Raw genomic sequence first — 26,908 nt, 5'->3', positions numbered from 1 at the left:
TTGCTTCAAAATAGTCTTAGAATTAAATGTTACAGAGTTTAAAATTTCCAACTGATAATGCAAACATTCAGACATTTTGCTCCATCCAATTAAATCTGAAAATCCAATTAATTTTTTAATATTTAACGCAAATATTTAATTTGTAATAAAACAACAAAATCCCTTTGATTAGGTAATAAAAATAATTAAAACATAAGATCACATAATTGTACACAAATCATTTATTATACACAATGATATACTCATCCAACAGAATGACATAAATTAAATGGGTTTTTTTTCAAACATTCACTTGTTCTCATTCTTGATATACAATGTTCATTAAACAGAATGTTTGATTGTAATCTTTTCAACTTTTAATGACAAGCATATATATATATACACATGTATATATAATAGTTTGTTTGGAAAGTAAAATATTTATGCTGTCATTTTTTACCATTAAAATCACTGCACAAAAACAATGAGTTTGTTACGATTTACAAAGAGAAACTAAACAATAGTATTGTTGGTATGTACAGAATATATGAAGGTGTTTATTTATTAACATAAACTAATTATATAATACAGATAATTAACTGTTATACACAAACAAGTATAATATATACAGTCAGTTTGTCAACATGTAATACATATAAACAATGTTACACTGCTGTGTAATGTTCTACACATATTGTATTTTCTTCACTTTACCTGTGATGTACTCAGCCACAAAGAGGTTGTCTCTGGTGTCCACACATAAACCCCATGGCCACTGTAAATCACAGTTGCTAATGTAGCGGAGGAACTGTCCGTCCTGATCCAGGATGTGGATACGGTGGTTGTTATAGTCTGCTGTCAGGATCTGACCCTGGCTGTCTGTTGTGATGCCGAATGGATCGAATGATACCTTGGTAGTAGAGGGACGACCAGTGTAGGTAAACCGGAGTTTCCCGGCCTGATTGACCACCACTACTGCACTGGCGTCATAGTCTGACACACAGATATCTAGGTTCCTGTTCTCACTGATGTATTTACTGTATCCACCAGATGAATAGAGAGGTTGTCCTTTGTCGTCGTACTGAATACTTTGTTTCTCTGTGGAGCCAGAGTAACACACAACTTTTGTTTGTTTATGATCATCACTGTCCATGACAACCAGGAGGTCACCAGAGGAGGTACTACAGACACGGTGAGGTCTCCACCCCCGTCGTCTGATCACTGTCTGTATCTGTGTATTCTTCACTATGTTCACAGTTCTATCACTGTAATCAGTATAAACTAGATCCCCACTCCTTGTCACTGCTATGTCCCATGGATGGTTCCCTGACTTGGTTTGGACTGACTTCACTAGTTCCCCACGGAGGTTGTACAGTCTCATGATTTTGTCATCATCACCACACGTCCACATCTCCTCATCACTCAGACAGGACACACCGCCTAATTCTCTATACTCGGTGTTTATCTGTGTGATGATCCGTGGTACATCAATGAGCGGTCTGTCCGGGGGAGAGGACTCAGCACCGGGAGATTCCATGGTGTAGCCATGTTCTTCTGTTTTGATAGATGACGCTGACAGAGAACCAAACTGTTGATAAAGTTGTTCTTTGTTGATCTTCTGAGGGGTAAAACTTGGTAAGGACACTGTGAGTTTAGGAGGCAATCTTCTAAATTCATCATTCCTGGATTTGTAGGCAGAGACACGGCTGACATCATTGGAGTCCAGTAATGTCTTTAGTTCAGTAATGGTCTGTGTGATTTCAGAAATGGTGTGTTTAATTTCATCTTCCTGTTTGTCTAAGACAGCCAGGTGTTTGGTGTCCGTTTCCTCCATGTTAGATTTCATGTTTCTGATAATGGTGTTTATTTCTCTGTGCAAGTCTTCTCCATGTTTGTCGATTTCTGTTGTTAATTTCTGGGAGTTTTCATTCAGAGCAGATTTCTGGACTGGGATAATGGATGCAATCTCTTGGTATTGAAGATAAATGGATTTTTCTAGTTGTTGTAAATCTTTTTGAATTATTTCTTTCTTCTTGTCCATGGTTTTAGTTATTTCAATAAATTGATGGCCGTTGTGTTCTTCAGAGGAAGCACATGTTGCACAAATAGGAATGTCACATTGCTCACAGTAAAGTTCACATATTTTTAAGGGATGTTTTTGACACTTTGGAGTATATCCTCTCTTTTTAAATGGTACCACTTTGTGTTCTTTGGATAGATCAGATAAATGGTCCCCCTCACATGCTTTACACAGATATTTGTTACAAATGACACAGAACATAGGGGGGCCCGGGGTCTCACAGAGATGACACCGTACCACATCCTGAAGGCTGTACTCAGGGTCCATGGTCAGACACTTTTATTCATGTTCTGAAAAATCAAACAAAATTTGGTTTAATTATATATACAATAAAACTTACATGTAATAAGTGAGATGAGTTCAGAAAAAGTCTTAACAGAAATGTTTCTATCATCTTCCTTCAAATAACAACGCCATTGTTAAGGACAATTACATTATCATTTTATTTAAACTTTAGAAGTTTGAAGCAGTGAATCTCTTTTGAAACTCAACTTCATTATTGAAAGACAGATTTATATAAGGAATAAGGAATCATTCTTTAAGTATTATGAGGTGATAATTTCCGTCGGGGCGTGATCAAATCCAATAAAGCCCAAAGGGCTTTATGATAGACCGACCGAAATTATCATCTCATAGTATTCAAAGAATGATTCCTTATTACTTATATTTATAGAATTTTAAGCCATCATACGATTATATATTTAAATATAAATAAGCAAACCCTGCTGGCGCCTCGATTTGGCGTCATTTGTATTATGGGTTATATAGTACAAAATCAATACGTAGTTTTATCACAGGCAAAGACACTGGAAAATGTAAATATATGAATATGAGTCCTAAAAAGTGCATTAATTTTGTCTTCGTAAAAATCTCATAATAGATAATTGCTTTTAAAACTTACTACTGCATCAAATGAATTCAAAAAATCTTTACTATTAAAATATATTGTACACATATATTTGTTTGCCTTTTTTTTTTACTTTAATTGTTGTAAATTTTGTTACAATATTTCATTATATTAATTCTAAATAGTAACATATTTAAAAAAATATATATTTTTGTATAAATTTTTAAATAGAGTTTTCATTAGTTACTAATAAATATTTCATTCCTTTACAGTTCAGATTTTATTTTAATAAACAAGAGGCCAATCGGCCTTGACAGTCACCTGCATGAGTACCACATACAAACTCGTTTAAGTCTCATATATATGTATCTAGTGAAGTTTAATTCTGGAGTAGGAAATTTATAATATTGTACAGACCACCTCCCTGCCTGAAATCTTTTAAAAAGGACAATGAAACCTATAACTTTTGCAAAAAACTTACAATCATAATAGAGTGCATGACCTGATATTGAAAAGATGCAAGATTCTGATATAAAATAATGTCCCCATATTTGTTAACTTTCAAGATATATTTTATGTGCATATGTTTTCATAAATAAACTGAACTCTTTCCAAATGGTTTTACAACGTCTTAATTTTGATAGACAGCTTCATTCTTTCTCTTTTTTAAATGTGTGAATTTGCTTATTTCTTTCATAGAAATTCCTGAGCAGAATAAAATAATAAGACAAATTTATAACCCCACCTCAGCCATAACCCTTGCCTTACATGTATATGTAGGTGACATGATATATCATCAAAGATGACAGCTTAAAGTTTTTTTTTCTAAATATGCAGTCAGTTTTTATTTTGTGTCAGCATGCAGACGTTTTTTAAATATTATATATATTAAACTAATTGACCATTTTGGCCACACCTTGCATTAAGAACCTCTACCCTATACACTAGATGAGTGTTTTGGCCCCGCCCTATCAAATCCCTTCACTTGGAGACATGAAATTAAAAAAAAAATGTTAGATGGCTTTTTTTCCTTCTTTATAATAATGCAGTCAGCTTTTATTCAGTATCAGCAGAAGTAAAGATGACTATTTTCTTCAACATTTAAATGCTTGAACACTATATGACTATTTTGGCCCTGCTCTAGAGTCAGAACCCCTACCTCGGGGGACATAAAGTTTATGATTTTCATAGTGGGCTTCCTGGTCTAAAACATTCTTTACTCTGTGAGTTTTCCTTTCAGGTGAGTGGGAGTTGAGAATATAATTTTTAAACATTATATGCTTTTACACTAAACATCCACCTAGGCCCTACAGTCAAAACCCATACTCCAGGGGACATGAAATTTTTAATTTTAGTAGAGAACATCCAGGTTAACAAAATTACTAAGTCAGTTTTTCATACAGATGTGTGAGAGTAGAGAAGAAGAATTTAAAACACAATATGCATTAACTCTATATGGCTCAAAATTTTGGTAGAGGGTTTCATGTACATCATAACCATGCATTTCCCTCATACATGTATGTATGGGTGTAGAAAAGATTTTTAAAATTTTTTAATTTATTGTTAATTTAATGCAGACATGCAGTGTCATGCAGGCACGACGGACGACGCACACAGTCATGATGACGAATGAAGACCAACTGCAATTGGTCACCTGAGTGACTCAGGTGACCTAAAAAAAGCTACAGGTTGCTGTTTTTGTCTATTTTTGTTATTCAAACAAAAAATCTGTTCATATTTTCTTCATTAATTTTCAATTAATGTAAGCTGATACATTTCAGCAATATTCATTGATATAGAACATTTATACTCAATGGAAACAAATTAAAGATTATAAGCATTAGATTTAAATTTTCAACAATCAGAAACTAACAGCTGACAATAATTAACGCATTTAACGAACTATACACACCTTTATAAAGGCCTTTAACTCAAAATGGCGACATATCTTTAATGTTTACCATTTGTTTACACTTCCTTGTTGATGGTTCTCCCTGGCAGCCTGTAAAAATCACGTGATTGGTTTAAATAAAACTTCCGAGTAACCCCAAAACGAGATTCAATACATCATGCGCTGATCGGGGTGGGGGGGGGGTGTCCGAAACATCCCCTCTTTTCGTTTTTTTTTTCATTTCTTAGTTATACATAGTGAAATTACCAAAAATATCCACAGGCGCCTGTTTTAGACAGGAGGTCTATTTTCTATACACAATAGAACAACTAGCCTACTGTATGAAACAAGCGTTAACAGGTTAAGCGCTTGTCAAAAAATATCCCTCGTACCCCCCCCCCTCCCCGGATCCGCGCATGATACTTCGTGCTACATGTAGTTAATTGTTAAAGGACAGTTAAGATAATCTTATTCATCTTAATTAAATTGAAAAGGTTGATGAGTATCATGATAAACATGAACTAGCCGACAGAAATGAAGTCTGGCTTATGAACTTCAACATAACGTTTGACATATGAATTGATGTTATCATATGTGTGTGATCGGAAGAACACTTTTGTGATTCCAATCTTATGAGTTGGTATATAAAATTAAACTCCCTGATGTGTAGGTCTCTATATCTCTTCTTCCACACCTAGTTTTTCTCCGACTCCATCGCGTCTACTGTCGTCTGTTCTGTCTGTCTGTTGACTGGTCCCCTGTCTCTATATAAGAGGAACTGGGTAGTTTCGCCCTCGTTACACACGTGCTCTGAGATGTTTCGCCCCTGATTAAATACAAGTAATAAATCATGTAAATAATTGAAGCATAGATAGGTTTTATCCGATTACCTGCAATTATAGGGCGGCATATCTTTAAGAATCCGTAATGTACTAGCCTATCATTAATTATGGATTTTTTTCAAATAGACAAACCAAGAATTTATTTTGCGACAATTTTTTGTCAATCTGAGTCTTGCAAATATATATATATATATATATATATATATATATATATATATATATATATATATATATATATATATATATATATATATATATATATTTGATGCCAGTAAATGTTGCAACATATAACGTCTAAGTTATGTATCCCCCAATCCAGGCACGTAGCATCGGGGGTGGGGTGGGGTGGAGGTGGGGAGGGGCCTGCCCCCCCCCCCCCCCACTTTTTCACGCAGCGCAGATTTTTCTTAAAGAACTCGACCCACAAACCATGAAAATTGGCCTAGTTTCAAATATTGAAAATTGTACCATTATATACTCTCTAGAATACGTGCTTCCCGGAAATGTTTTTTTTTTTTAATATATATCTCATAGTTTTCTTGTATAACGTTGTTAAATATGGTGTTATTTATTAATTGTCAAGTCGGCTTATTTGCATGAAAATGATCACGATGCACAGTGCTGTGTACATGCATATGCATTATTCAGCAAATGATTGAAAGATATGTGTGCAGGGAAATCAAAATAAATAAATGTGTTAATAATTTTGTCTATTGCAATATGCTGCGGTAAAATTACAAATAACAATATGGTTAACATGTTACATCGAGGGTAGATAAACATGGCTGATGCACTAAAGAGCAATTATTATCTCAATTATAATAATTAAAATATTTGTTTATTCAGAATGTATAATTAGAAAGGATTAATCTGTAATCAGTTTTTAAACTCAATAAATTATTCAAATTATCCTTCTGGGTGCTCTTAATTGATACACATGGACCATACATGTATGTGCACAGTAACGAACTGAATCGACACCGCTTCCTGTAAAAACATTGTCAACTCGAATTTACTCGGGAGTTTTTGACAACAACATTTGCAGCGATCATCAGTGTTCTAGCTACAATCCACATGAAAAGTGTAAGTATTTTAACATCGATATTTTCTTAATTTAATTTGTCTATTTCTTATGAAGCTTATAGCTATACTTTTATAGTAGGTTATTTTTTATAAGCTTACTGATCAAGTCAGTCAGTGTCGATAAATAAAACAAAACATATGCTAATTCTTAATCATTATATTATCCATAACCCAGAAATAACTAATAACAACGATGATGTGTATTCAATTGATATAGATAATATTTGCGAGGAAAGATGAATAAATTAGATGCCAGTAGGTCATGGTTGATTATATAGCTTATAAAAATTAATTACAGGAGTAACAGGATATGTATGAACATGCATTTTTCCTGACATTACAGTTATTACAATTATATCTACAAAGTATTTGAGTAATAAAACATTAAATTGCTGCAGAAATAATACATTGAATCATTTACATATCAATTGTTTATGCATGATACAAGTGAAATTTAACTCTCTCTCACTCTCATCAATAAAATACTCTCTCTCTCTCTCTCTCTCTCTCTCTCTCTCTCTCTCTCTCTCTCTCTCTCTCTCTCTCTCATATATCAGTACAGATTAAAAAATGAAACAAAACATTAGTTTCTCAAAGTCAACATACAATGAGAAAAACCCAGAACTGTACACTCAGGTAAATGTACAACTTAAACTGGACATACTTGTCACACATCTATTCCTCTGGTCCACTTTCATCACTTTCACTGGAGCTGTCAGAGTCATCCACCAGTGTGGCATCATCAACAAACTCCCCCCAGTCTCGCACTCCCAGTTTTTCATCTCTTTGATGGCGAGCATGTCCCAGATACCAAAGGATGGCAGCAACATGGGAACACATACCCACAACACGAGCACCAGCCCTGCACTTGCAGTACCAAGCCTTGACTTCACCCTCACCATACTGTATCCACAATAGGTAGGATCTTGATGACACGTGACGACTCTGCAGTTTTACACGAAGAAGGCCTGGCTCCTCTCTGTGGACTTTGATGCTGCATTCTCCCTCTACATGTTCTTGGGCATAGGATGGTGATAGACGCAATTGGTATACACCGCATGTGATGGCTCCAAGTTGTTCCTCATCCATGGTTGGAAAGTCCAGTAAGTCATCAATCTCCTTCCAGCATACTGATCGTCTGTCCAGATGGTTTTCTTCTACATGTATATGATACTGAAGGGTATTTACTTGCTTGGAGAGAAAAACCATTTTTGCACCAAGGACCTGGTCTTCTTCAGTGTCTCCACTAGCAAGGGGTTTTAGGTATCTGAATTAAAGTAAAATGGAAGTAAGTAATGAGTATATCATGTGTGTATTTTTTAACTAAACTGTATTTAAAAAAATACAAGGCTTAAAAGTTGTAAGAAGAAAAATCCCTGATCTATTTGATATAACTGTATTACATATTCATAGCAAAATAATAGAAATACATGTATAATTGATACTCAATTTTTAAAAAAATATTTATTAAAAATTTATTAAAGTCTAGCAAGTTTTAGTTTTGATAAATTCATAAATAAAAGACCCTGTAGATTTTTATATATATTATCTTTATATATTTATATTATTTAGTAATAACTTGCCTATTGCAAATGGCACATACAATCCTGACAAAGTCACCAATGTAGGGAATTTGACTGGAAGGTAGGATGTGTCTTAGGTAACGCCATTGCTTGATCCTAGCGTTAGCAGACTCAACAACCCAACGTATCTGTGAAACATAATATGGAACATATAGTCATAATTATTAATAGGGTTTTCTTTTATTACTTAAACATGAATGGTACTACCGGTATTTAGATTAGTAGGTTATTTACATGCATTAATTTATTTTACAAATATATCTTATATTGAAAGATATATTGATACTAATTATATTCCATACCTTTGTCACTTATCGACTGGTGTTCTGTAGACATCTGCTTATCTCCTTTGTTCACAGGGACCAAGCCCGTTTTAACATTAATTTCAATGTAACCATAATGGTTACATTGAAATGAATGTTAAAACGGGCTTGGTCCCTGTGCCTTTGTTCAGGAATGAAGGCATTTTGGCATTAATCCCCATCTGCTCAAGACAGTCCAAGGAATCCCTAAATCCACGATCAACCACAAATATGTCCTCCTCCTGTACCCAGCTCCGAATGTCCTCAAGGTTGCTGTGCATTATGTGGTTAAGGATTGTAGCATCATTGTTTCTAGCAATATAAGGACCCAGTACTGACACAAAGTAACCTGTTGTGGACACAATAATCATTGGCTTCACCAGTGGCCGTCCTTTGTGAAGACTGAATGACTGTCGTTGACACAGGGGCCAAGCCCGTTTTAACATTAATTTCAATGTAACCATAAATAAAGTATGGATACATTGAAATTAATGTTAAAACGGGCTTGGCCCCTGTGGTCGTTGAAACTTGAAATTGCCATGTTTGTGTATATTTATATAAGTACCATCAAGGACAAGTATTGCTGGCTGGGAAACTGTATCACCAAGAATCATCTGGGCCAGAGGTCTTGTGTGCTCCTGAATTATATGTTCCCAGGTAACATGTCCAAATCCCAGATTTTCGGCTACAAATCCACCATTCATCAGTGCTGTTTGTATTAATTTCACACCTCTATGTACACCGGATTTGGATAGGTTGAATAGAGTGGACAGAATTCGATTTGACTCCTCTCCTCTTAATTTCATTAGAAATATGGCTAAGGTTGTCTGCACTGTTCTTACTGGAGTGACCTTCACTTTCCCCTCAACATACTTCAGTAAGTTCTCAAAGGCTGTTTTTGGAATTCCAAGCAGACTTTGGTAATCTGTTGAGCAAGATTCCCGCGGCTATCAAAGTCTAATCTTGTCCTCTCCTTCTTTAAAACCACATTCCGCAAAAACTTAACTAGTTCTGTGATTCCTGATTTATTAAACAAAGTAGAATCAGATAAAGGATTGAGATTTTCTATGTTCTGTTGTAGGTGGTTTGGACAGCAGCGAGCTCCAGCAGGGATGATGACCTCTTTAGTGATGAAGATGTGATGTCTTACACCTACTGGGACGACAACCAGCTTTGGACCTTGGCGCTTGCACATGCAGCATGAAGCATGTCCTCTAGCTGTGCTGGGAAATGGGAGAGGAACGCATGGAGGACTCGGAATGGAGGAGCTTCAGTGGATTGTGCTAGAACCTGCTGTACCCTGCTGGGGATACTGGTTTTCTTTTTGATGTGATGCTGGCACATACGTCTGCATTTGTTACAGAGAAAGTCACTGTGTGATGGAGTCCTTCCTGTTAATTTGGCAATAAAAGCTCTATTTCTAGACGATATTATGTGCCTATCCTTCTGTCTTACTCTATAAGGACAGTTGAAACAGCCATAGTGTTTCTGACCAGAACCTGGTATTTCTGAAATATTTATTTTAATAAAATACATTGTTAAGGGAAAATATAAAAACACACAGTTATGTATTATACCCTGTCAAAAGTCTCTGCTTCCACCATTTTTTAAAAAATATTTTGATTATCAATCAATCATAATACTTTTTTTTTTTTTTACCAAATTACCAAAATGAAGAGTACCCAGACGAGTAAGTTGAAAATGTGTGGAAGGTGTCCCAACTACTTCGGAATGAAGAAAGATTTAAAAAATTTCCATTATTAATTTGTTTTCTTTCATGTTAATTTTTCCAGGTAAAAATAGTGAAGAATCAAATTGTGAATGACAAAATTATAATTTTCCCCTTGTTTCAATTTGTCAGGTATTTGTACCGGTATTATCTTTAAAATTCATAAAAAAAATGGCTGGAAACTGTAACATGAGACAGACTATAAAATGTATACAAGAATATGTTGCAAATCATTTATAAATTTGCAAATTTTATGTAGCCTAACAATACCACCAAAAAAAATGGGGGGGGGGGGTCAAAATATGCTGATGTTTTGATATGCTGTTCATTTTCTTTTTTTAATAGATAAACATTCCCTGTTGTCAAGTTCATTTCCACAATATTGAATAAAGGTAATTGTACATTGTAGTATAAAGAAATTCATTTTCATTGGTTTTTTAAAATAGTTAAAATTTTGGATCCGCACCTGTAACGGATTCTAGTTATTGCCCTTTATTGAAAAAAAAAATAAATAAACAACAAACGTATATATATATCACAAAGAAAACAAGCTATGATTAAAATTAATAAACACCATTTATCTCTATGTGTTTTTTATCTGAATCTTGAATTAACGTTGACCCCCCACTTTTCTGTGACCCTGTAAAAATTGAATTGAAAATAAGGAAATAAACAGTGAAATTGAAGTGAAAAGTATAACCAACCCCCCCCCCCCCCCCCAACGGATTAGGATTTTCAGGATTTTGGTAACATCCCCCCCTTTTTTTTGCTTTTTTTTTTTGGATGAGTCTGCTCCCCCCCCCCTCCCCACACACACACACACACACACACACACACACTTTCAAAAACGATGCTACGTGCCTGCAAGCAATCAAATTAAAATTAGATCCTTCACGCTACCGTATTTGACGAGAGCGTGGAGGATCTAATTTTGATTTGATTGTGAATGCTCACTCGTAAGTTATTTCGGCAGTTAGTCTTTATATGTATATTAGATCGTTAATCTTTCATGTGCTGATCAAACAACATCATGACATGCTATAGGCAGACATTAAATGCGGTTAAAAACTCTCGGGGCACAATATTTATAAAAATGTGATTGAATTCTTTTACTTTTTACTTACCGTAATAAATCGTATAATAATATATTCTTTTTGTAGTTTATACAATATATTTTATAGTGGAGCATAAATTGTGCAATTCATGACTACCATCCCCAGGGGCCATAATGTTTTGGGGTAAAAATTTTACAATTCATATTTTTTTTTAACAAACTCTTCTTTGTCAACTGTTGGACAATCAGTGGATAAACAAGCACATGCTGATGATAAATGAGGAGGCTTCTACCAAGTTATGGCTACAGGGTCGGTGATTCTGATGTTGGAGCAGGGCTCCATTATAAGATAGTGATCGTTTAATAAGTATTCAATATTATTCATCAAGTCTTATCTATGTACCATTTGTTTTAGCAGACAAACGAAGCATAGTGTTATAATACATTTTTTTTCGAGAGGTGGACAAGCATAGCCTACATTCTGTCCACTTAATTCTAAATGAGCAGGCACGTAGCATCAGGGGGAGAGGGCCTGCCCCCCCCCCCCCCCTCCCCCACTTTTTCTCGCACCAAATAGTTTTCTTAAATTTACATGGTAAAAATTGAATTATCTTAGGAACACACATAGGTTAAATCTTAGGAAAGTTTCAAATTTTTTTTGTTTCCATTCATTTAAGAAAGTAAATTGAACTGAATTTTTATTTTTTTAAAAGTATGAATTTATAGATAAAACCTGTCATTTATAATTAAGAAAAAGTTAAGTATTTAAAAAACAGATTCTGTACTTTAGGTTAAAAATTGAGTTACTTGCTAATGTAGAATATATATATATACATACATGTATGTATACCATGTATATATATTCTATAGGTATGTACAGCTTTACCATGCTCCTCTTGATGAGGCACTAAAAATCTACGGAGATAGAATTCTAAAACTAAGCTGAATAAATCATGATTAGGAAACCAGGTTTTTATTAAGACGATCTTCAATGTATTTTAATGCACTCCGAAATAGTGGTTATATTTTATACGTTTCAATGAATTATTGCTTATCAAAGAGAGATAACTCCTTTATTTGGATGAAAACTGTCAGTCAGAGTGTACGGTATTTTACATGTTATTTGTAACTCGTTTTAAAATTCACATCCATAGCATTCAATCGAAAACAAATATACAGCCAACAAGTATGACTGCTATTATTGTTTTTTCAGCATTCAATTCAATTAAATATTTATTATATTAAAATACAAAGATGTAGGGTACATTCATCTTCGCTAGCCAAGGGTTTTCGGTCCACTTTGCTCCCCATAAACCCCTTGGCGGATTTCATTGCAAAAACTCGGTGACGAGCTCCGTTTTATGATTGGCTGCAGCTGCGAGTAGCTGGTCCAATCGCAGTGCTTGTAAATATAAACTTTAAAAGAAAACACGTGTGTGATCTTAGGTAAATCATTCGGGGCTTTTAACAAATTAAGACACAAGTTCTCGAGTACAGTGCCTCGCCAACGATGGTCTAACCAGATCGCTTAAAAACCTATATATATATATATATTTATTTATTCACCAATCAAGGGCCCTCAGGGGGCATATACATTCTTAAAAAAAAATAATAATTATATCATGATTATAACAAATAATGAATGAAATACTGCTCACAATGTCCAGGCAACAATATGCAAAATGTTTCATTAATACAATGAAATATATGTATAGGATTTACACATCAGTGAATATACAACAGCTATACAGAAACAAAGTGGCCTGAAAACAGAGAGTACCAAGGGACGGTGCCTGCACAGTCGATTAGACTGGTCTACTTGTACTCAAAGTGTTCAAGCCAGTATGCTTATACATAACATAACCCCCCCCCCCCCCCAACCAAAGTAAATACACTGCGTAATAAATCTGTATATATAATTATAACCATTATATATTCCACCTTTAAGAATCATTTCACTGAGTTGTACAAGTACTTGTAGATCTTCAGTTGTCATAAGCCAGTAAAATTTTTGGTTATTGTCCATATATTGAAAATTTTTACAAGAGTCATTAGCTAATTTGTACAGAGTATCTCTTAATGCCTTATTATGATCACATGAGAATAAAAAATGTTTTTCATCATCCATTGATTTGACATTACATCTATTACAGTATCTTTCTTGTCGTGGAATGTCTTGATATCGTCCTCTTTCAATATTAAGTCTATGAGCGGAAATGCGAAAACGAGTTAAACTTCTCCTCTGCTCAAAATTTTTAAGTAATCTTAGGTAGTTCTCTTGGCCAAAATTTTGCTTAAAATTGCTGTAGCAACTTAGTTTTTTGTCAGCGTGTATAGTGAATTTAGAATTCCATTCTTTAATAAAATATTTAAATAGATAGTCTCTAAGTGCTCTTTTGAATTTTTGTTTTGTTACCGACAGTAAATTGTTTGTGCCATCAATGCTGTTAGTTAAAACATGAATTGAGCCATACCAGGAGGGAGTATTTTGTTGAAACAACTGTTTTGATTCACAATAAGCATTATACAAAAGTGGAAATGATTGACTTTGATTCTCAAGTCTGTACCAATAACTTAACATAGATCTTATGATATCAAAATGTAAGGGAAATCTTCCCAATTCAGATAGAACAGCAAAGTTTGTTGCAGATTTATGTACACCAAGTATCGATTTGCAAAACTTAAGATGCAATTTGTCGCAAAGTGTGCTGGAATAAATTTTGTCCATTGTACAACCAAAATGAATTTTTTTTAGCAAATGGATTAAAATACCTATATATTTTACTGGGATTGAACATAGTTGTTCTACAAACTTGTCAAGGCTCGCGTGATAGCATGGGAAGTAAACATGGCGAATGTAGAAGCTGCCCATCCCGTTAGTATATACGTTCCTGCTTATGGTTATTGCTTTTAAAGGTTCAATGAGATTTATTTTATTAAATTTCTTTGGTTCACATTATTTACGACAACGATACCTGGTTTTATGACATGAAAGCTTTGATATAAATCGCGACTTTTTCACTCCTGGTACAGGTCCTTACAAAACACTATGAATAAAACATTCCATGCTTTTCTTAGTTTATAACTTAATTCGTATTTAATAGCATCGTTAATTATGTTCCGATATTCGGTAGTCAACATGTTTTCAAGTTGTATTAATGCCGTAGTGTACATATAACCCGTTGTTTAATTCGATTAAAATGTAAATATGCAAGGGGCGCAACTCAAGTTGCTCGCTAGATAGCGCCACCACATCACCGAGTTTTCGCAATGAAATCCGCCAAGGGTTTATGGGGAGCAAAGTGGACCGAAAACCCTTGGCTAGCGAAGATGGGGTACATTTAGCTTTTTTCAAACCTTGAGCGACATCAACTGATAGAAGAATGTAACATATTTTGGTAAACAAGATTTTCTGTAACCTCACCGTTACGGAGATAGGTTCCTCGATATATTCAAAACTTTTGGGTATCAGTCTTACAAACTATAGTTACATCTGATATGCAATTATGCAGATTTATGTTTAAAACAATATCCAGTCAAAATTCAATTTTATTTACTTCAGTCCATTTAGTGTATTATATCCCACACAGAATATAAGTACAAACAATATGGGAAGATTGGTCTCTTTTAAAGGTCATGATTATTGAAATAATAAAATGCTTTCTTTTGGTGAGTCATGAGGGATATGAACGTGGCGACATTACAAAAAAAAAATACTTAACCCGCGTCAGCGGGTCATTTAATTTTTTCTGCAATCATCGTTACCTTCATAGCCCGCTTGAATCGTCAAAGAAAGCATTTTCTTGTTTATATTTACCGAAAGCAACATTTCCTTATTCAACAATATCGCTAGATGTCCTTCAAAACAAATGGGTGATACATATAAATGCATATGTTCAAAAAGAAATATGATAAGTCAATTATACACTTACATGTAAAAACAAACAACTTAACATGCCTTTGTCTGTAATAACATTACGAATCAATCAAACTAATATTCATAACATGTTATCAACAAAGTAAACTCTTACAAATGTATTTTTTGGGGGTGCTTCAAAATTGTCAATTGAGTAATTTATATATAAGTTTTTGTTAATTCATGACAAGGCTTTCATTGACCATTGTTTTATTTATTTATTTTTTGTCAGTGAGCAGCTAAACAAAGCAAGTCTTCCTGTAAAGATGATGGCAGAGGTAACAGTCTGACTTTGTCGTGTAAATTCTTCTGTAAAACTTTACGAATAGTTAGAGCTGAAACTTTAAACAACGAATGAGGGTTAGATGCTAGCGAACATAGCTGCCCTAGAGCTAGGGTATTTTCTTTGAGCGCCGCAGGAGTATCAATAGTGCCCATAGGATCAACTAGATACGGGTACTTCGATAGGTTATAGCCATAATCATATAACAGTTCCACTACGTCAAAGAAACCCAAGTGGATGGCCAGCTCACAGGGATCAAAGTAGAACTCCTCTCTCCGCCTGACGATTCGGCCTGGGAGATTGATAGGACTGTTGTATTCAAGCAAAAGTCTGATCGTCTGGGTGTCGTGGTTACAAACGGCTGGCAGAATGGGAGTTATTCCACAGGCAACTAAAATTGACCACTTTATGCTTTAAATTTATCGTTTATCAGTTTCATTTCAAAGGAAACAACAAGAATTGTTCTCATAAATATCCATTATTATTGCCTCATGACGATATTATATAATTATATAAGTCTACGTGACATATTGGTTAGATACATGTAAAGGGTTCATATTTAATTTTTTTAACTTTTCAAAATAAAATATATTAAATTAATTAAACTTATATATTAGAAATGTAAGCTTTAAGGGTCAACTTAAAAAAAATTAACATGAATTATAGAGATTGATATAAGGATCCAAATAAAATCCAGTGACATTAAAGTCACTTTATTTTTGACAACGGTTTTAGAATGGTTTAATCATGAAAAAATGCATGTCCAACTTACATCGAATACCGGGATTCGCGCCATGATCCAAGAAAAACTTGACCAAAGTCGGGCACCTCAAAATCGAGGCCACCATGAGCGGACAGCATTCCTCACAGGTTGTCATGTTGACATCACTTCCGGCGTGGAGTAGCATCAGGACAATGGTCAGACAGTCGTCGGTACGGATGGTCCCGTCAGCTCTCACACACTGGCGGATCACGTTAGTCATTGGAGTTCCCCCGGCCCCGTCCAGAGTATTGGGGTCACCGCCCGCCTCTAGCAGAATCTGGACCGCTTCAACTTTCAGCTTAAGAGCGGCATACTGAAAAATGTGCGTTGTGTAAAAATAGGGACTGGATTGGATGTTCATGACCGTTTTAATACTGTATAAATCTCCTTGGGCAGAGACCTCTAAGAAAATATTTAAAATTTTAAATATTAAATTTGAGAGCAAAATATTTTGGATTTATATCTAATTGTTTATGCCGGCCAAAATATCAGGATAATTGAAATCTTAAAGTAAATAGGCATTTTATTGACCATCCAGCCTCCTTAAGGTTCTGTAAATCCGTTAAATAATGTTACAACAGAAAATTGTGACGAAAGTTACATTTATAAAAATGATTGACGATATTAGCGTATGCTTATAGTACATATACTTGTAAAGCACTGCGTTTGGCCGCCAAGTCCCTCAAGTTAACTAAGGTTCCATGGTTTATCAGTAGACGCATCATCTCTGAGTCATATTCTGTACGTCAGATTTAGAACACAACAACATGAGAGGGGTAATTCCTTTCATTGTCCCAATGTTTACATCCGCGCCATTACAAATCAACAAGTTCACCATTGCCACACAGTCTGACTCAATGGCATAATGTAATGGAGCTTTACCAAATTTATCGCACATATTGACAACATCCGGGCATCTTGTTACCAGGAATTCAACCACTTCCGTAAACTGGGGCATGATGGCGTGGATCAGTGGTGACATCCGCCATTTGTCACGTGACATGATGTCGGCCCCTCTGTCCACGAGGACCCGAATCGACTCGAGATGTCCTTTTCCACAACAGACATGGAGGATGGAGCTTGAACTGATGTTCTCCATGTCGTCATAATATTCATTCGGATTGGCCCCGCTGTCCAGAAGTTCTAGGATTTTGTCCGCATTATTTTCACACACAGCATGATAAAGCTCTGCTGCTTTGTCAACCATTGTATATGTGAGGAGTACTTGACCGAACCACCGTCTGTAAGCAGTCGGAGCTCCAATTAATGGTTGTGTTTATCGTCATCCTAAACAGATTTCTATAAATAGCTCTCTGTATACGGACTCTGCGTTATCATGGATCCAGGCATCTTCCCAAGTCAAGGGTTTCTGATCCGCTCCTCTCTACATAAAGCGGAGCGGATCAGAAACCCTTGACTTGGGAAGATGAGATCCAGGGGGCGTTTCCAAAGACAAAACAACAACAACAACACACCCCCCCTCCCCCCCCCCCAAAAAAAAAAAAACCAAAAAAACAAAACAAACAAACAAACAACAACTTCTTTTCGAAGATAAATCGACAAAGCTTGTCATGACTAACATTTTACTTAAAAAACCATAAGCTAACAAGACATATGCATGTGAGATATATCGAATACATCAGTGTACTGGGGTTACTCGACCGATAATATACCGTAATCAAATGATTTCCTGAAATGTTGGCAAAGCTTGTGCGGTACTCAAAAAGTGTCTTAAAACCTCAAGACACCGTAAATTACCGGCTATTTTTGGCATAGCACAACGGGTGAAAACATTATAGTATATATATTGCTTCCATCAATTGATGATGATTTTTAATAAAAATACACATACCTATGAATTAAAGAAATACATGTACAATTGAAATCGATGAAAGGGAATATATCCAAGATATCGTCATTGAACAATTATCCATTTTCACTCATAAAATTTCACAGAAACGAAATCAATTTTCTTACGGAGATTTATAATGGGAAATGTTTACAACTTTTCTCCATTCGGAAGTACTCGGGATACCTCGCGCAATTTTTTAACGTTATCATCCGGGCTTATTAATGGCGGTTGCAATGCAAACTCTCCGTAGACTTTCAATTTTGGGATGTGTATTGAAGCCTGAAGCGGTAGAGGGGGGCTTTTCAAAACAGATAATCTGGACATTTTTCATATTAGCAGATGAACGTTGTTTGAGCACAAAGGTATTTACTATTATTGAAATATCAAGCAAAAAGTGATGGAAGCAAAAAATCGGGACAGAGTATAGAGAGCATTACGGGACATAGACAAAAAAATTGTTTGATGAATCTGTAAGTTTAGCTCGTTCTTTTCCCCGCGCCCACTGGTTCTTAGAGCTCGCCGGCGCGCGCTGGCGAGCTGTGCTCGCTATTATGGTAAATGTACATGCATTGTATTTGTTACTTTTAGGCATGCATTTTATATGGAGTAAATATACGTTAATGAAATTCCGGATATATTAAGAAACTGGCGACACACTTGAAATGAAATAAATTATATTGAAGTGCGCTAGTTTTTTTCTGTTATATAGTTTTGAAGTTTCAAAACTGTCAACAACACACATCAGTATTAGAACTAATGGAGTTTGATTCATTAATGTTATAAGATCTATTAAAGTTTGATTAATTATTGGATCTATTAAAGTTTGATTCATTATTTTATCACATGTTTATCTTAATATGCGCAGGAAATCACTCATGGGATAAATTTTTTATATTCCACTGTGTGTTCTTACGCCAGGTGACGTCATAACTAAACATTACGTAGCTTCAGGCGGATTATTAACGTAGAATGAAAAAGTAACAAAACAACTCATTTGAAAAGTGTCGAGTTATAAATGAGAAGCATTTAATGCTAAGAAGATGGGTGGATAAGGCGTGTAAAATGCCCATACGCGGTTGGACAGGCTACTGAAAAATTAAAGTATCAATAAATCTGATGGGTTTTTTTAAATCATTGAAAACAATATATATTTAACGAATTATTGATTTTTAACCTATAGGTATGTTCAATACTTGGAATATGTTGACTCAAACAGGCGTGTACGTATCAAAACCTGCAAATACTGTCATTTTTTAGAACTTCAGGGCATTTTCTTTTATAGAGTGGGTCTTTGCTCCATATTTTTCTCATAGTCTAATTAAGGTCGATTGGAAAACAAACCGATTTCAATCAACAAATACGTGGAGAGATGACCCACTATACATAAAAAATTTCATTTTGTATCCCAAAAATTGAACGTTTTGAAAAAATAATGCAAGTACGGTAGTTCGTGACCTTAGTCACACATAATATTTAAAAAGCCCACTTTGTTAATTGTGTCTGAAATGGCTCAGTGGTTAGAGCACCTGGCATAAGCTAACATTATATATCTAGGGTTTTTAAGTTACGGGTTCGATACCACCATAATTTCCGACAATATTTTTTTTTCTTATTTTTTGTTAAATACATGTATATTAAAAACTGACTATAGTTAGAAATTTTGCCTTTGCAAAGTTTTATTATAATTTATTTGAATAGATTTAATTGGGGAAACATAAATTCAAAATTGTATTTCACTACTAAACCGAATGGGCATTTGTGCCATCTTCTTCCCCCATCTTCTTTATTTTTTTCTAAGAATTTATAAAAATATGCTCAAAAATTAAATGTTTGTATATTAATCTTTAAGGAACTTTTTTCCGAGCGTTAAGTTGTTGACGTCCTGTAGTAAATATGTTGTGCGGCTAACAATTATAATTTTATAGAAAAAATTAAGATTAAACCAAAAAAATGAGGTGAAACATGTGATAAAAAGAGTATCTCATGATTTGCGATTTTATATGATTTTTATCCAACTCGTTGTGCATTTTCTGTCCCCTTGCCACGGCTCGGGGATAGAAAATACACAACTCGTAGGACAAAAATCATATACAATCGCAAATCATGAGATATCCTATATAGATCTATTAGAGTTTGATTGATTATCATGTATATATATAGAGGATATCTATATTGTGTGATTTTATATTTGCTTTATCCAACGAGTTGAAATGGTGTATATATTCGCGAGGCTTGCCGAGCGAATATTATAGCATTGAATGATTCATTTTTGACGTCGTCGTGTCAATAACTGCCGTCAGGTGAGCAGACAAATTGAATAACGCGCGTTAGCGCGTTATGATAATTTGTCTGCTCACCTGACGGCAGTTATTGACACGACGACGTCAAAAATGAATCATTTAATGCTTATATTTACATTCCCTTACTGAAGAAATCAATTGTTTACTTAAATAAATCGATATAAAGTGCAGATCACGGAGGGAGTGAATAAGTAACAGCAGGAACAGCTGTTTTGTAAAACCGGTTTAAACTGGTTTTCACATAGACTGTTGAGATGAGATCGACGAGCATGAAAATATAATCCATGATAAATAACTCTTGAAATGGTGCTTTAAACAATAAAGTCAACTTTTTTGTTGAATAATTATAAAACATGGTGTTTTTACAACATTCATGAAATACATTTTTTAACAAATAACATAGAAATCACTGTTTGAGAACTACTTATGTAAATTACTCGTAAATTCATACGCAGTGAATAGGTGTTGCATTTAGAGGCATTTAAACGTCACGGAATTTAATGGAAAAACACAGTAGAATGTAAATATAACCATTTAAACGAGTTGGATAAACAAATATAAAATCACACAATTATAGATGTATTATGAAGCTTTTGAGACAGTCCCTTGTGTGACCCAAATTGTTTTTTTTCTTCAAAGGTTAAAAACGATGATGCAACGTTGTGTTATGCGGCTACTGTGACCTTGCGCAATACAATTTAGTACGTCATTCCTGAGGTAAATCTAACTGTTTTAATGTAAAGTTTCACTGAAATAAACCTTAAAATAATTGTTTAGCTCTAGATAATTTTTCTTAGAGCTTATTCACTTGATTAAATGGATTAGAAGACTTGAATAATCAAGTTAATTGACATACACAAAGTTGCGAATGCTCGTTAGTTTGAATTGACTCGAACGAGGAACAGTTGTTGATGCATGATGTTTAATAAAACAAACACTAGGCTAGCCTTATGATTAAAAATTGAAAATAGTGAATGAGGATTGTAGCGTCCTTGTATGCTACGCACACGGATTAACCAGATTTAGACCATGAATAAAACAGGTTCGTCATTGAAGACCTTTATTCAAACCGGAAACAACGTCACACATAATAGCGAGCGCAGCTCGCCGGCGCGCAGCGCCGGTTAGCGAAGCGAACTCTAAGAACCAGTGTGCGCGGGAAAAAGAACGAGCTAAACCTACAGTTCATCAAACAAAATTTTTTGTCTACGTCCCATAATGCTCTCTAATGTTTTCACCCGTGGTGCTATGCCAAAAATGGCCGACTTTTAACTCGTAATTTACGGTGACTTAAAGTTTGAAGACACGTTTTGAGTACCGCATATGCTTTGGCGAGACTCAGAAGATTTGTTACATGCTTCCATACCTTCGTATCGAGTCGAGAAACGTAAACAAAGACGAACAAAGTAATGTATGACGTCACAGTGCACTCGCGCTATATTTCCCGCGATAAATTTAGAGGTGGATCAAACATCTGTAATGAGTGTACTGGCTATTTCAGTATAGTCTGCGATACCTGCCTCATTGACATATGATTTGTTTTTAATCTTTTTTTAATATAGAGATTTTATATATAATTTATACTTGCAAGAGCCATACTTTACTGCCATATCGATCCATTTTTAAACTAATTGTGCATGCATGTACAGTAGGCAGGTAAGTATATGAGTAGGGAGGAAATAAACAATAGGACATTTTGAACTAAATAAAAAGGAATAAAATGATAAAATAAACAGGTAAAAAAATTATGTAGATATTGCATATAGTCAGACCATTAAATTTAAAAGTGGGAAATTACACGCCTACAAACAGGTACCGGTCTCTCTCTCTCTCTCTCTCTCTCTCTCTCTCTCTGGGTAGGGTAAGGGGGTTGCGCTGTATGTATAATAACCATTAAAATTAGTACCTTTGGCATACGTATTGAAGAGCAATACTCTCTCAAAAATTCTTTGACGTTCGTTGATACCTAAATAAAACTATAATTTGACAATGATGCAAGGTATGTGTAATTCTTGCTGCGCTCGCCAGAACGGTAGCACCGTAAAACATATTAAGGGGCAATAACCCAACATAACACAGTAGGGGATAGCATAGAGTTATCTCTCTTAGAATACGTAATGTAAATAACAAACACTACATCCCTTCCTTTCTCGCAACACAACTATGTGACTGTCAAATTCTTAATAATGATAAAGTTCATTTGTTCTAATTCAGGAATATACGAAACAACACATGAGCGCATGCACATTTATTTGTATATTTATAAACAAAGTTTTCCGATCCAAGGTATGTGTCCGATGCATGGTTAAATCACCCTGAGGAGGGTGGGGTGTTGGGGGATGCATTGGGGAGGGGTGTTGTCCTACAATACAGCGAGCACTGGTAAGGGCTAGGGCATCTTGACTTGGGCAGACAAGGTCTGGAACGTCCACTCTGCTGAACAAAGCCCTGGAATAATTCCCCCAATCTTTGTAGCTTCAAGAGTTACACATTAACACCCCAGTTTTTAGTCTTAGTCTTCATGTATCAAATCCGTTCACACGGAAAGAGCTAAATAAATCCACTCCCCACGCCAAACTTTTTGAAAGACTTCGCAGCGCTGACCAACAGGAAATGAATAAAATATATCAATACAATAACCAAACCGCGATGGACTTCTTCGTACATTTATAGTTAATACATGTACCACTACATGTGTTGCCCCTGAGCGGATCTTTATGGGAATGTGGGTCGGGTGTCTATGATAAAATACATGTATTTATATAATACCTGTATGGTTAAGCATTTGCATTAACCTACAAACATGACATTTTAATGAATTGTGCAAAGAAGGATAACTCTCAGAGAGAGAGAGAGAGAGAGAGAGAAATCAATTGGAATTGGCATAACTTAAGGTGGATCTCTACACCAAATAAGTGTAGGAGATTTTTGTTGCATGCATTTGTTACCAATACTAGGCACAGTATTCAACAATAATAGACCTCAAAATACAGTACACTATTTTCTAGAGAATTTTAAAAATATCAATCTGGTTCCAGATAACCCCTTATTTATCAAAATTTTAAATATTTCTGTTTTAAAATTCTTATGAAAGTGAAATGTTATTAAGTTTAGAAATGAAAAATAAAAAAATCATGAATAAAGTTTGTATGATTTTTATTGGAATCCACATAAATATGAAACTAAAATATAAAAAAATTCTTTTAAGGCAAACTGCTGGACAAAATCCCACAAAAGCCTGAAAATATAAACAATATTCGTCGGTCAATGGGATGAAGAAAAGAAATTGAATGAAATTGAAAAATTAAAGGAAATACTTAATTATTGCAAAAATCTTGGTATGAAAGATCCTGTTTAAGAGTTGTCTTTCTTTATTTTACATGGTCTCAAATATCTTGGGATCAATTTTTTAATTAAGAAAAATCACGAAGAAAAATTAAAAAAAGGAACAAGTCTATGCTAAATATGTAGATATAAGATTAGTAGTGCTTCTGATAATGTTTGAAGCTGAAAAATTATACTTTTGATGAATGCATTATATATATTTAACTCTTTAAAACAAAATATAAGTAGTTAATTATATTATAAATTGCCTTTTACTTTTTTATATACAATAGCAATTATAAACAACAACCATACGCATATTAATACATACATTAGATGTCCATAGTGATACACATGCATGTGTGGAAATGAAAAACATGCTCCTTTTCAGACTTCTGTCATTCCCTCATTTGGCTTGCAAATCCGGGCTTCCACTGCTATTGCTACCTAGCTGTATTTATGTTAATCAAAATACATTAGTTTAATGTCAAAGTTTCAATGAAAGTCTTTTACTGCAAATGTTTTTTTTAATTTGGAAAGTTAGAATCAATTCAAGAGATCGTACTACGGTACTTTCGTTTTATATTCATCATACATATATAGTTTAAATGAAAATTTGACATCTGCTTACCTATATCGATAATCCGTCATATATGTATGATCGTCTGTTGCAGATGACATGACAAAAATGTATTGCCAATATAGCAGCAGAGCAGGGAAACTGTATATTATTTAGATTCCACGTTTTCCGTACAAAACAGCTGATAATCAATGTTAGTTAAAAGCTTTAAACAGGAAGAAAATTGACATATTTTCTAAGCGTTTTGGTGATTTCCTATCTTATCTCCTTAGTTAGAAGAGTTCAATTAAACGGTGTATAGCTATTTTGTACCACGACATAATGTTATCAATCCGGAACACAATGGCGTTTCGAACGGAAGTCAGACATGTTGTGACGATGTAGCCTTCCACCTTAAGTTGAGAATTAAACAAATCAAAGGAAATTACAAAACCATAAGTTAAATACTTAAATACCAAAACAGAAGAGTTTGACAATAAAAACGCCAGCTTTATTACTGTCTTTGCTAGCTCAGGAAAATTCAATGTGTCTATACTGTTAAACAGAAGTTGGTGGCATGACTGAAAAATGAACATGATGAATAACTATATCTCCCTCCCTTCCCATACATTTACACTTCATTCACTGTAATATCTAGAAAAGAAAATTCTTAAAGTTGTTATATTCATTAAATAGTTAAAATTACAGTTACCAAATGTAATACAAACTGCAATACTGGGTAATTACAATTTAAAGAACTCATAAAATAACTCATAAAATGACTGAATTGAGACAGTTCTATGCATTTCAAGAAAAGGAAACATTTTTCTGTTCAAAAATTTCAGTTTAACGGTACCTAAAAATATAAAAGGTTGCAAATATAAAAAAAAAAGAAATTGCACACAGCAAAAAGCAAAACATTCATATCTCCTTCAAAAGCAAATAAAAATGCTCCATTTACAAAATATATGAAACCAGAACTTGTCAAGATACAGTGAACAAATATGTATGTTTTAATCTCGCATTCTTATTGACAAGGGTAATGGGTTATAATCGAAACAGACCCTAGCTGCATTAAGTGTGCTGCCAGGCAGGCATTCAGACATCAGTGTCAGGAATAAACAAGGATCGTAATGTTTTGTTAAAAATAATTTATTTATTACCGTCCATATCTGTGGCATGCCTAATCTTCATTATCAAATAAAATCATTAAATTAATAGACTAAAGCATCATTCATTTATGAACAGAAAATTATCATTTATAAAAGGCTTAACATTATGAATATAAACATGTTCTAAGAAGCATCTCTCTACAAAACTGAGCAATTCCCTACCCTCTCACTTGAGGGCCTCTCAATGATTGGCAATCAACAACTCAAGCAAGAGATTAGCAATTCCATAGCACTGAAAGCAAGACTAGATGATAGATATATATATTAAACATAACAAAAGTCTACAATCCTAACTCTCATGAACAACCTTCATAGCTTGTAAAATCTAACAACCAACATAATACAAAAATTTTGTAATCAGGGACAATTGCTATTTATGGAGTTCAGTATTTTAATATTTCACTCATTGACATTGTTTGATAAAAATCACAAGTTCTCTAGCATTGATAAGACTGCATACATGATAAAAAAAAATGATACTAAACTTTCACATTTTTTTTCTCTCAACAAGGCTCAGTTATTATTTTTCCACCATCACTCACCAAGGGAGACGATTCTCTAAAAGGTAGATTGTCTCCCTAGGCTAGCTTAGACGATATGTCAATTGATAAAACATGGCAGTCGATCAATATTAATTTTGGATTAAATTCACAAAATTGCATGGTTATAAAAAAAAATCATATTTACTTTTGATATTGCACAGAAAGAACAATACATAAAAGTTTCAAAATATACACAGATAAAAAAATCATCTCTAGTTAATTTATAACTACACCTCAGGTTGTTATTCTTAACAACATTATTTGCTTTTACTTTGAGCACTGTATAGAATTTGATGGTTAAATTCTGGAGAACCAAGCCCTAGGCAAGTAACTAGGATAAAATATGAAAACATAATAAATACCAGCTTCTAAGTTTTTACATCCCTAGCGGATAATGGAATTTATTATAAATATACATGTACAAAAATAAAAACCAGCCGTAAATTTTTTCAAAGAAAAAAAGTACAAACATCTAAAGGTTCTACACACTTTGTGACAAATTGCATCTTAAGTTTTGCAAATCGATACTTGGTGTACATAAATCTGCAACAAACTTTGCTGTTCTATCTGAATTGGGAAGATTTCCCTTACATTTTGATATCATTAGATCTATGTTAAGTTATTGGTACAGACTTGAGAATCAAAGTCAATCATTTCCACTTTTGTATAATGCTTATTGTGAATCAAAACAGTTGTTTCAACAAAATACTCCCTCCTGGTATGGCTCAATTCATTTTTTAACTAACAGCATTGATGGCACAAACAATTTACAGTCAGTAACAAAACAAAAATTCAAAAGAGCACTTA

General features: G+C 34.3%; 4 protein-coding genes and 2 long non-coding RNA genes across 6 annotated transcripts; 1 reads left to right on the top strand and 5 right to left on the bottom strand.

Moving 5' to 3' along the window:
• Positions 1-259: 259 nt before the first annotated feature.
• On the bottom strand, positions 260-5,672 carry LOC136269541 (E3 ubiquitin-protein ligase TRIM71-like). The gene is made up of 3 exons (XM_066083043.1): positions 5,492-5,672; positions 4,819-4,908; positions 260-2,349 (listed from the first exon to the last, which is right to left on the bottom strand). Exon 3 carries the CDS (start codon positions 2,324-2,326, stop codon positions 665-667), a length of 1,662 nt encoding a protein of 553 aa, XP_065939115.1. The 5' UTR covers positions 2,327-2,349; positions 4,819-4,908; positions 5,492-5,672; the 3' UTR covers positions 260-664.
• Positions 5,673-6,574: 902 nt separating this feature from the next.
• Positions 6,575-15,664, top strand: LOC109618837 (uncharacterized). The gene is made up of 3 exons (XR_010713441.1): positions 6,575-6,722; positions 9,689-10,728; positions 15,539-15,664. It is a non-coding gene; the product is annotated as an uncharacterized lncRNA (long non-coding RNA).
• On the bottom strand, positions 6,802-8,454 carry LOC117683223 (uncharacterized). The gene is made up of 2 exons (XM_066083112.1): positions 8,306-8,454; positions 6,802-7,989 (listed from the first exon to the last, which is right to left on the bottom strand). Exon 2 carries the CDS (start codon positions 7,929-7,931, stop codon positions 7,398-7,400), a length of 534 nt encoding a protein of 177 aa, XP_065939184.1. The 5' UTR covers positions 7,932-7,989; positions 8,306-8,454; the 3' UTR covers positions 6,802-7,397.
• On the bottom strand, positions 15,437-17,755 carry LOC136269617 (ankyrin repeat and SOCS box protein 10-like). The gene is made up of 3 exons (XM_034452225.2): positions 17,003-17,755; positions 16,362-16,665; positions 15,437-15,980 (listed from the first exon to the last, which is right to left on the bottom strand). Exons 1-3 carry the CDS (start codon positions 17,075-17,077, stop codon positions 15,535-15,537), a joined length of 825 nt encoding a protein of 274 aa, XP_034308116.2. The 5' UTR covers positions 17,078-17,755; the 3' UTR covers positions 15,437-15,534.
• On the bottom strand, positions 17,085-17,559 carry LOC136275111 (ankyrin repeat domain-containing protein 1-like). Its single transcript, XM_066083430.1, has 2 exons — positions 17,207-17,559; positions 17,085-17,091 (listed from the first exon to the last, which is right to left on the bottom strand). The coding sequence occupies exons 1-2, from the start codon at positions 17,557-17,559 to the stop codon at positions 17,085-17,087; spliced, it is 360 nt and encodes a 119-aa protein (XP_065939502.1).
• A 5,888-nt stretch (positions 17,756-23,643) lies between the features above and the next one.
• Positions 23,644-24,810, bottom strand: LOC136274976 (uncharacterized). The gene is made up of 2 exons (XR_010713438.1): positions 24,160-24,810; positions 23,644-23,742 (listed from the first exon to the last, which is right to left on the bottom strand). It is a non-coding gene; the product is annotated as an uncharacterized lncRNA (long non-coding RNA).
• Between the last annotated feature and the right edge of the window lie 2,098 nt (positions 24,811-26,908).

This window comes from Magallana gigas, chromosome 4, assembly GCF_963853765.1.
Source record: "Magallana gigas chromosome 4, xbMagGiga1.1, whole genome shotgun sequence".
NCBI lineage: Eukaryota > Metazoa > Mollusca > Bivalvia > Ostreida > Ostreidae > Magallana > Magallana gigas.
This window is presented reverse-complemented; position numbering and strand designations above follow the sequence as displayed.

What these genes read in the sequence shown, in the direction of transcription:
- LOC136269541 (XM_066083043.1), bottom strand. Translation starts at nt 2,326, where the DNA reads ATGGACCCTGAGTACAGCCTTCAGGATGTGGTACGGTGTCATCTCTGT.
- LOC117683223 (XM_066083112.1), bottom strand. Translation starts at nt 7,931, where the DNA reads ATGGTTTTTCTCTCCAAGCAAGTAAATACCCTTCAGTATCATATACAT.
- LOC136269617 (XM_034452225.2), bottom strand. Translation starts at nt 17,077, where the DNA reads ATGATGCGTCTACTGATAAACCATGGAACCTTAGTTAACTTGAGGGAC. An exon ending in CCAAACGCAGTGCTTTACAA is followed by an intron (nt 16,666 to 17,002) that starts GTATATGTACTA and finishes CACATTTTTCAG; the next exon opens with TATGCCGCTCTTAAGCTGAA. An exon ending in CGCGAATCCCGGTATTCGAT is followed by an intron (nt 15,981 to 16,361) that starts GTAAGTTGGACA and finishes GGTCAATTTTAG; the next exon opens with TTGCCTGTGGAATAACTCCC.
- LOC136275111 (XM_066083430.1), bottom strand. Translation starts at nt 17,559, where the DNA reads ATGGTTGACAAAGCAGCAGAGCTTTATCATGCTGTGTGTGAAAATAAT.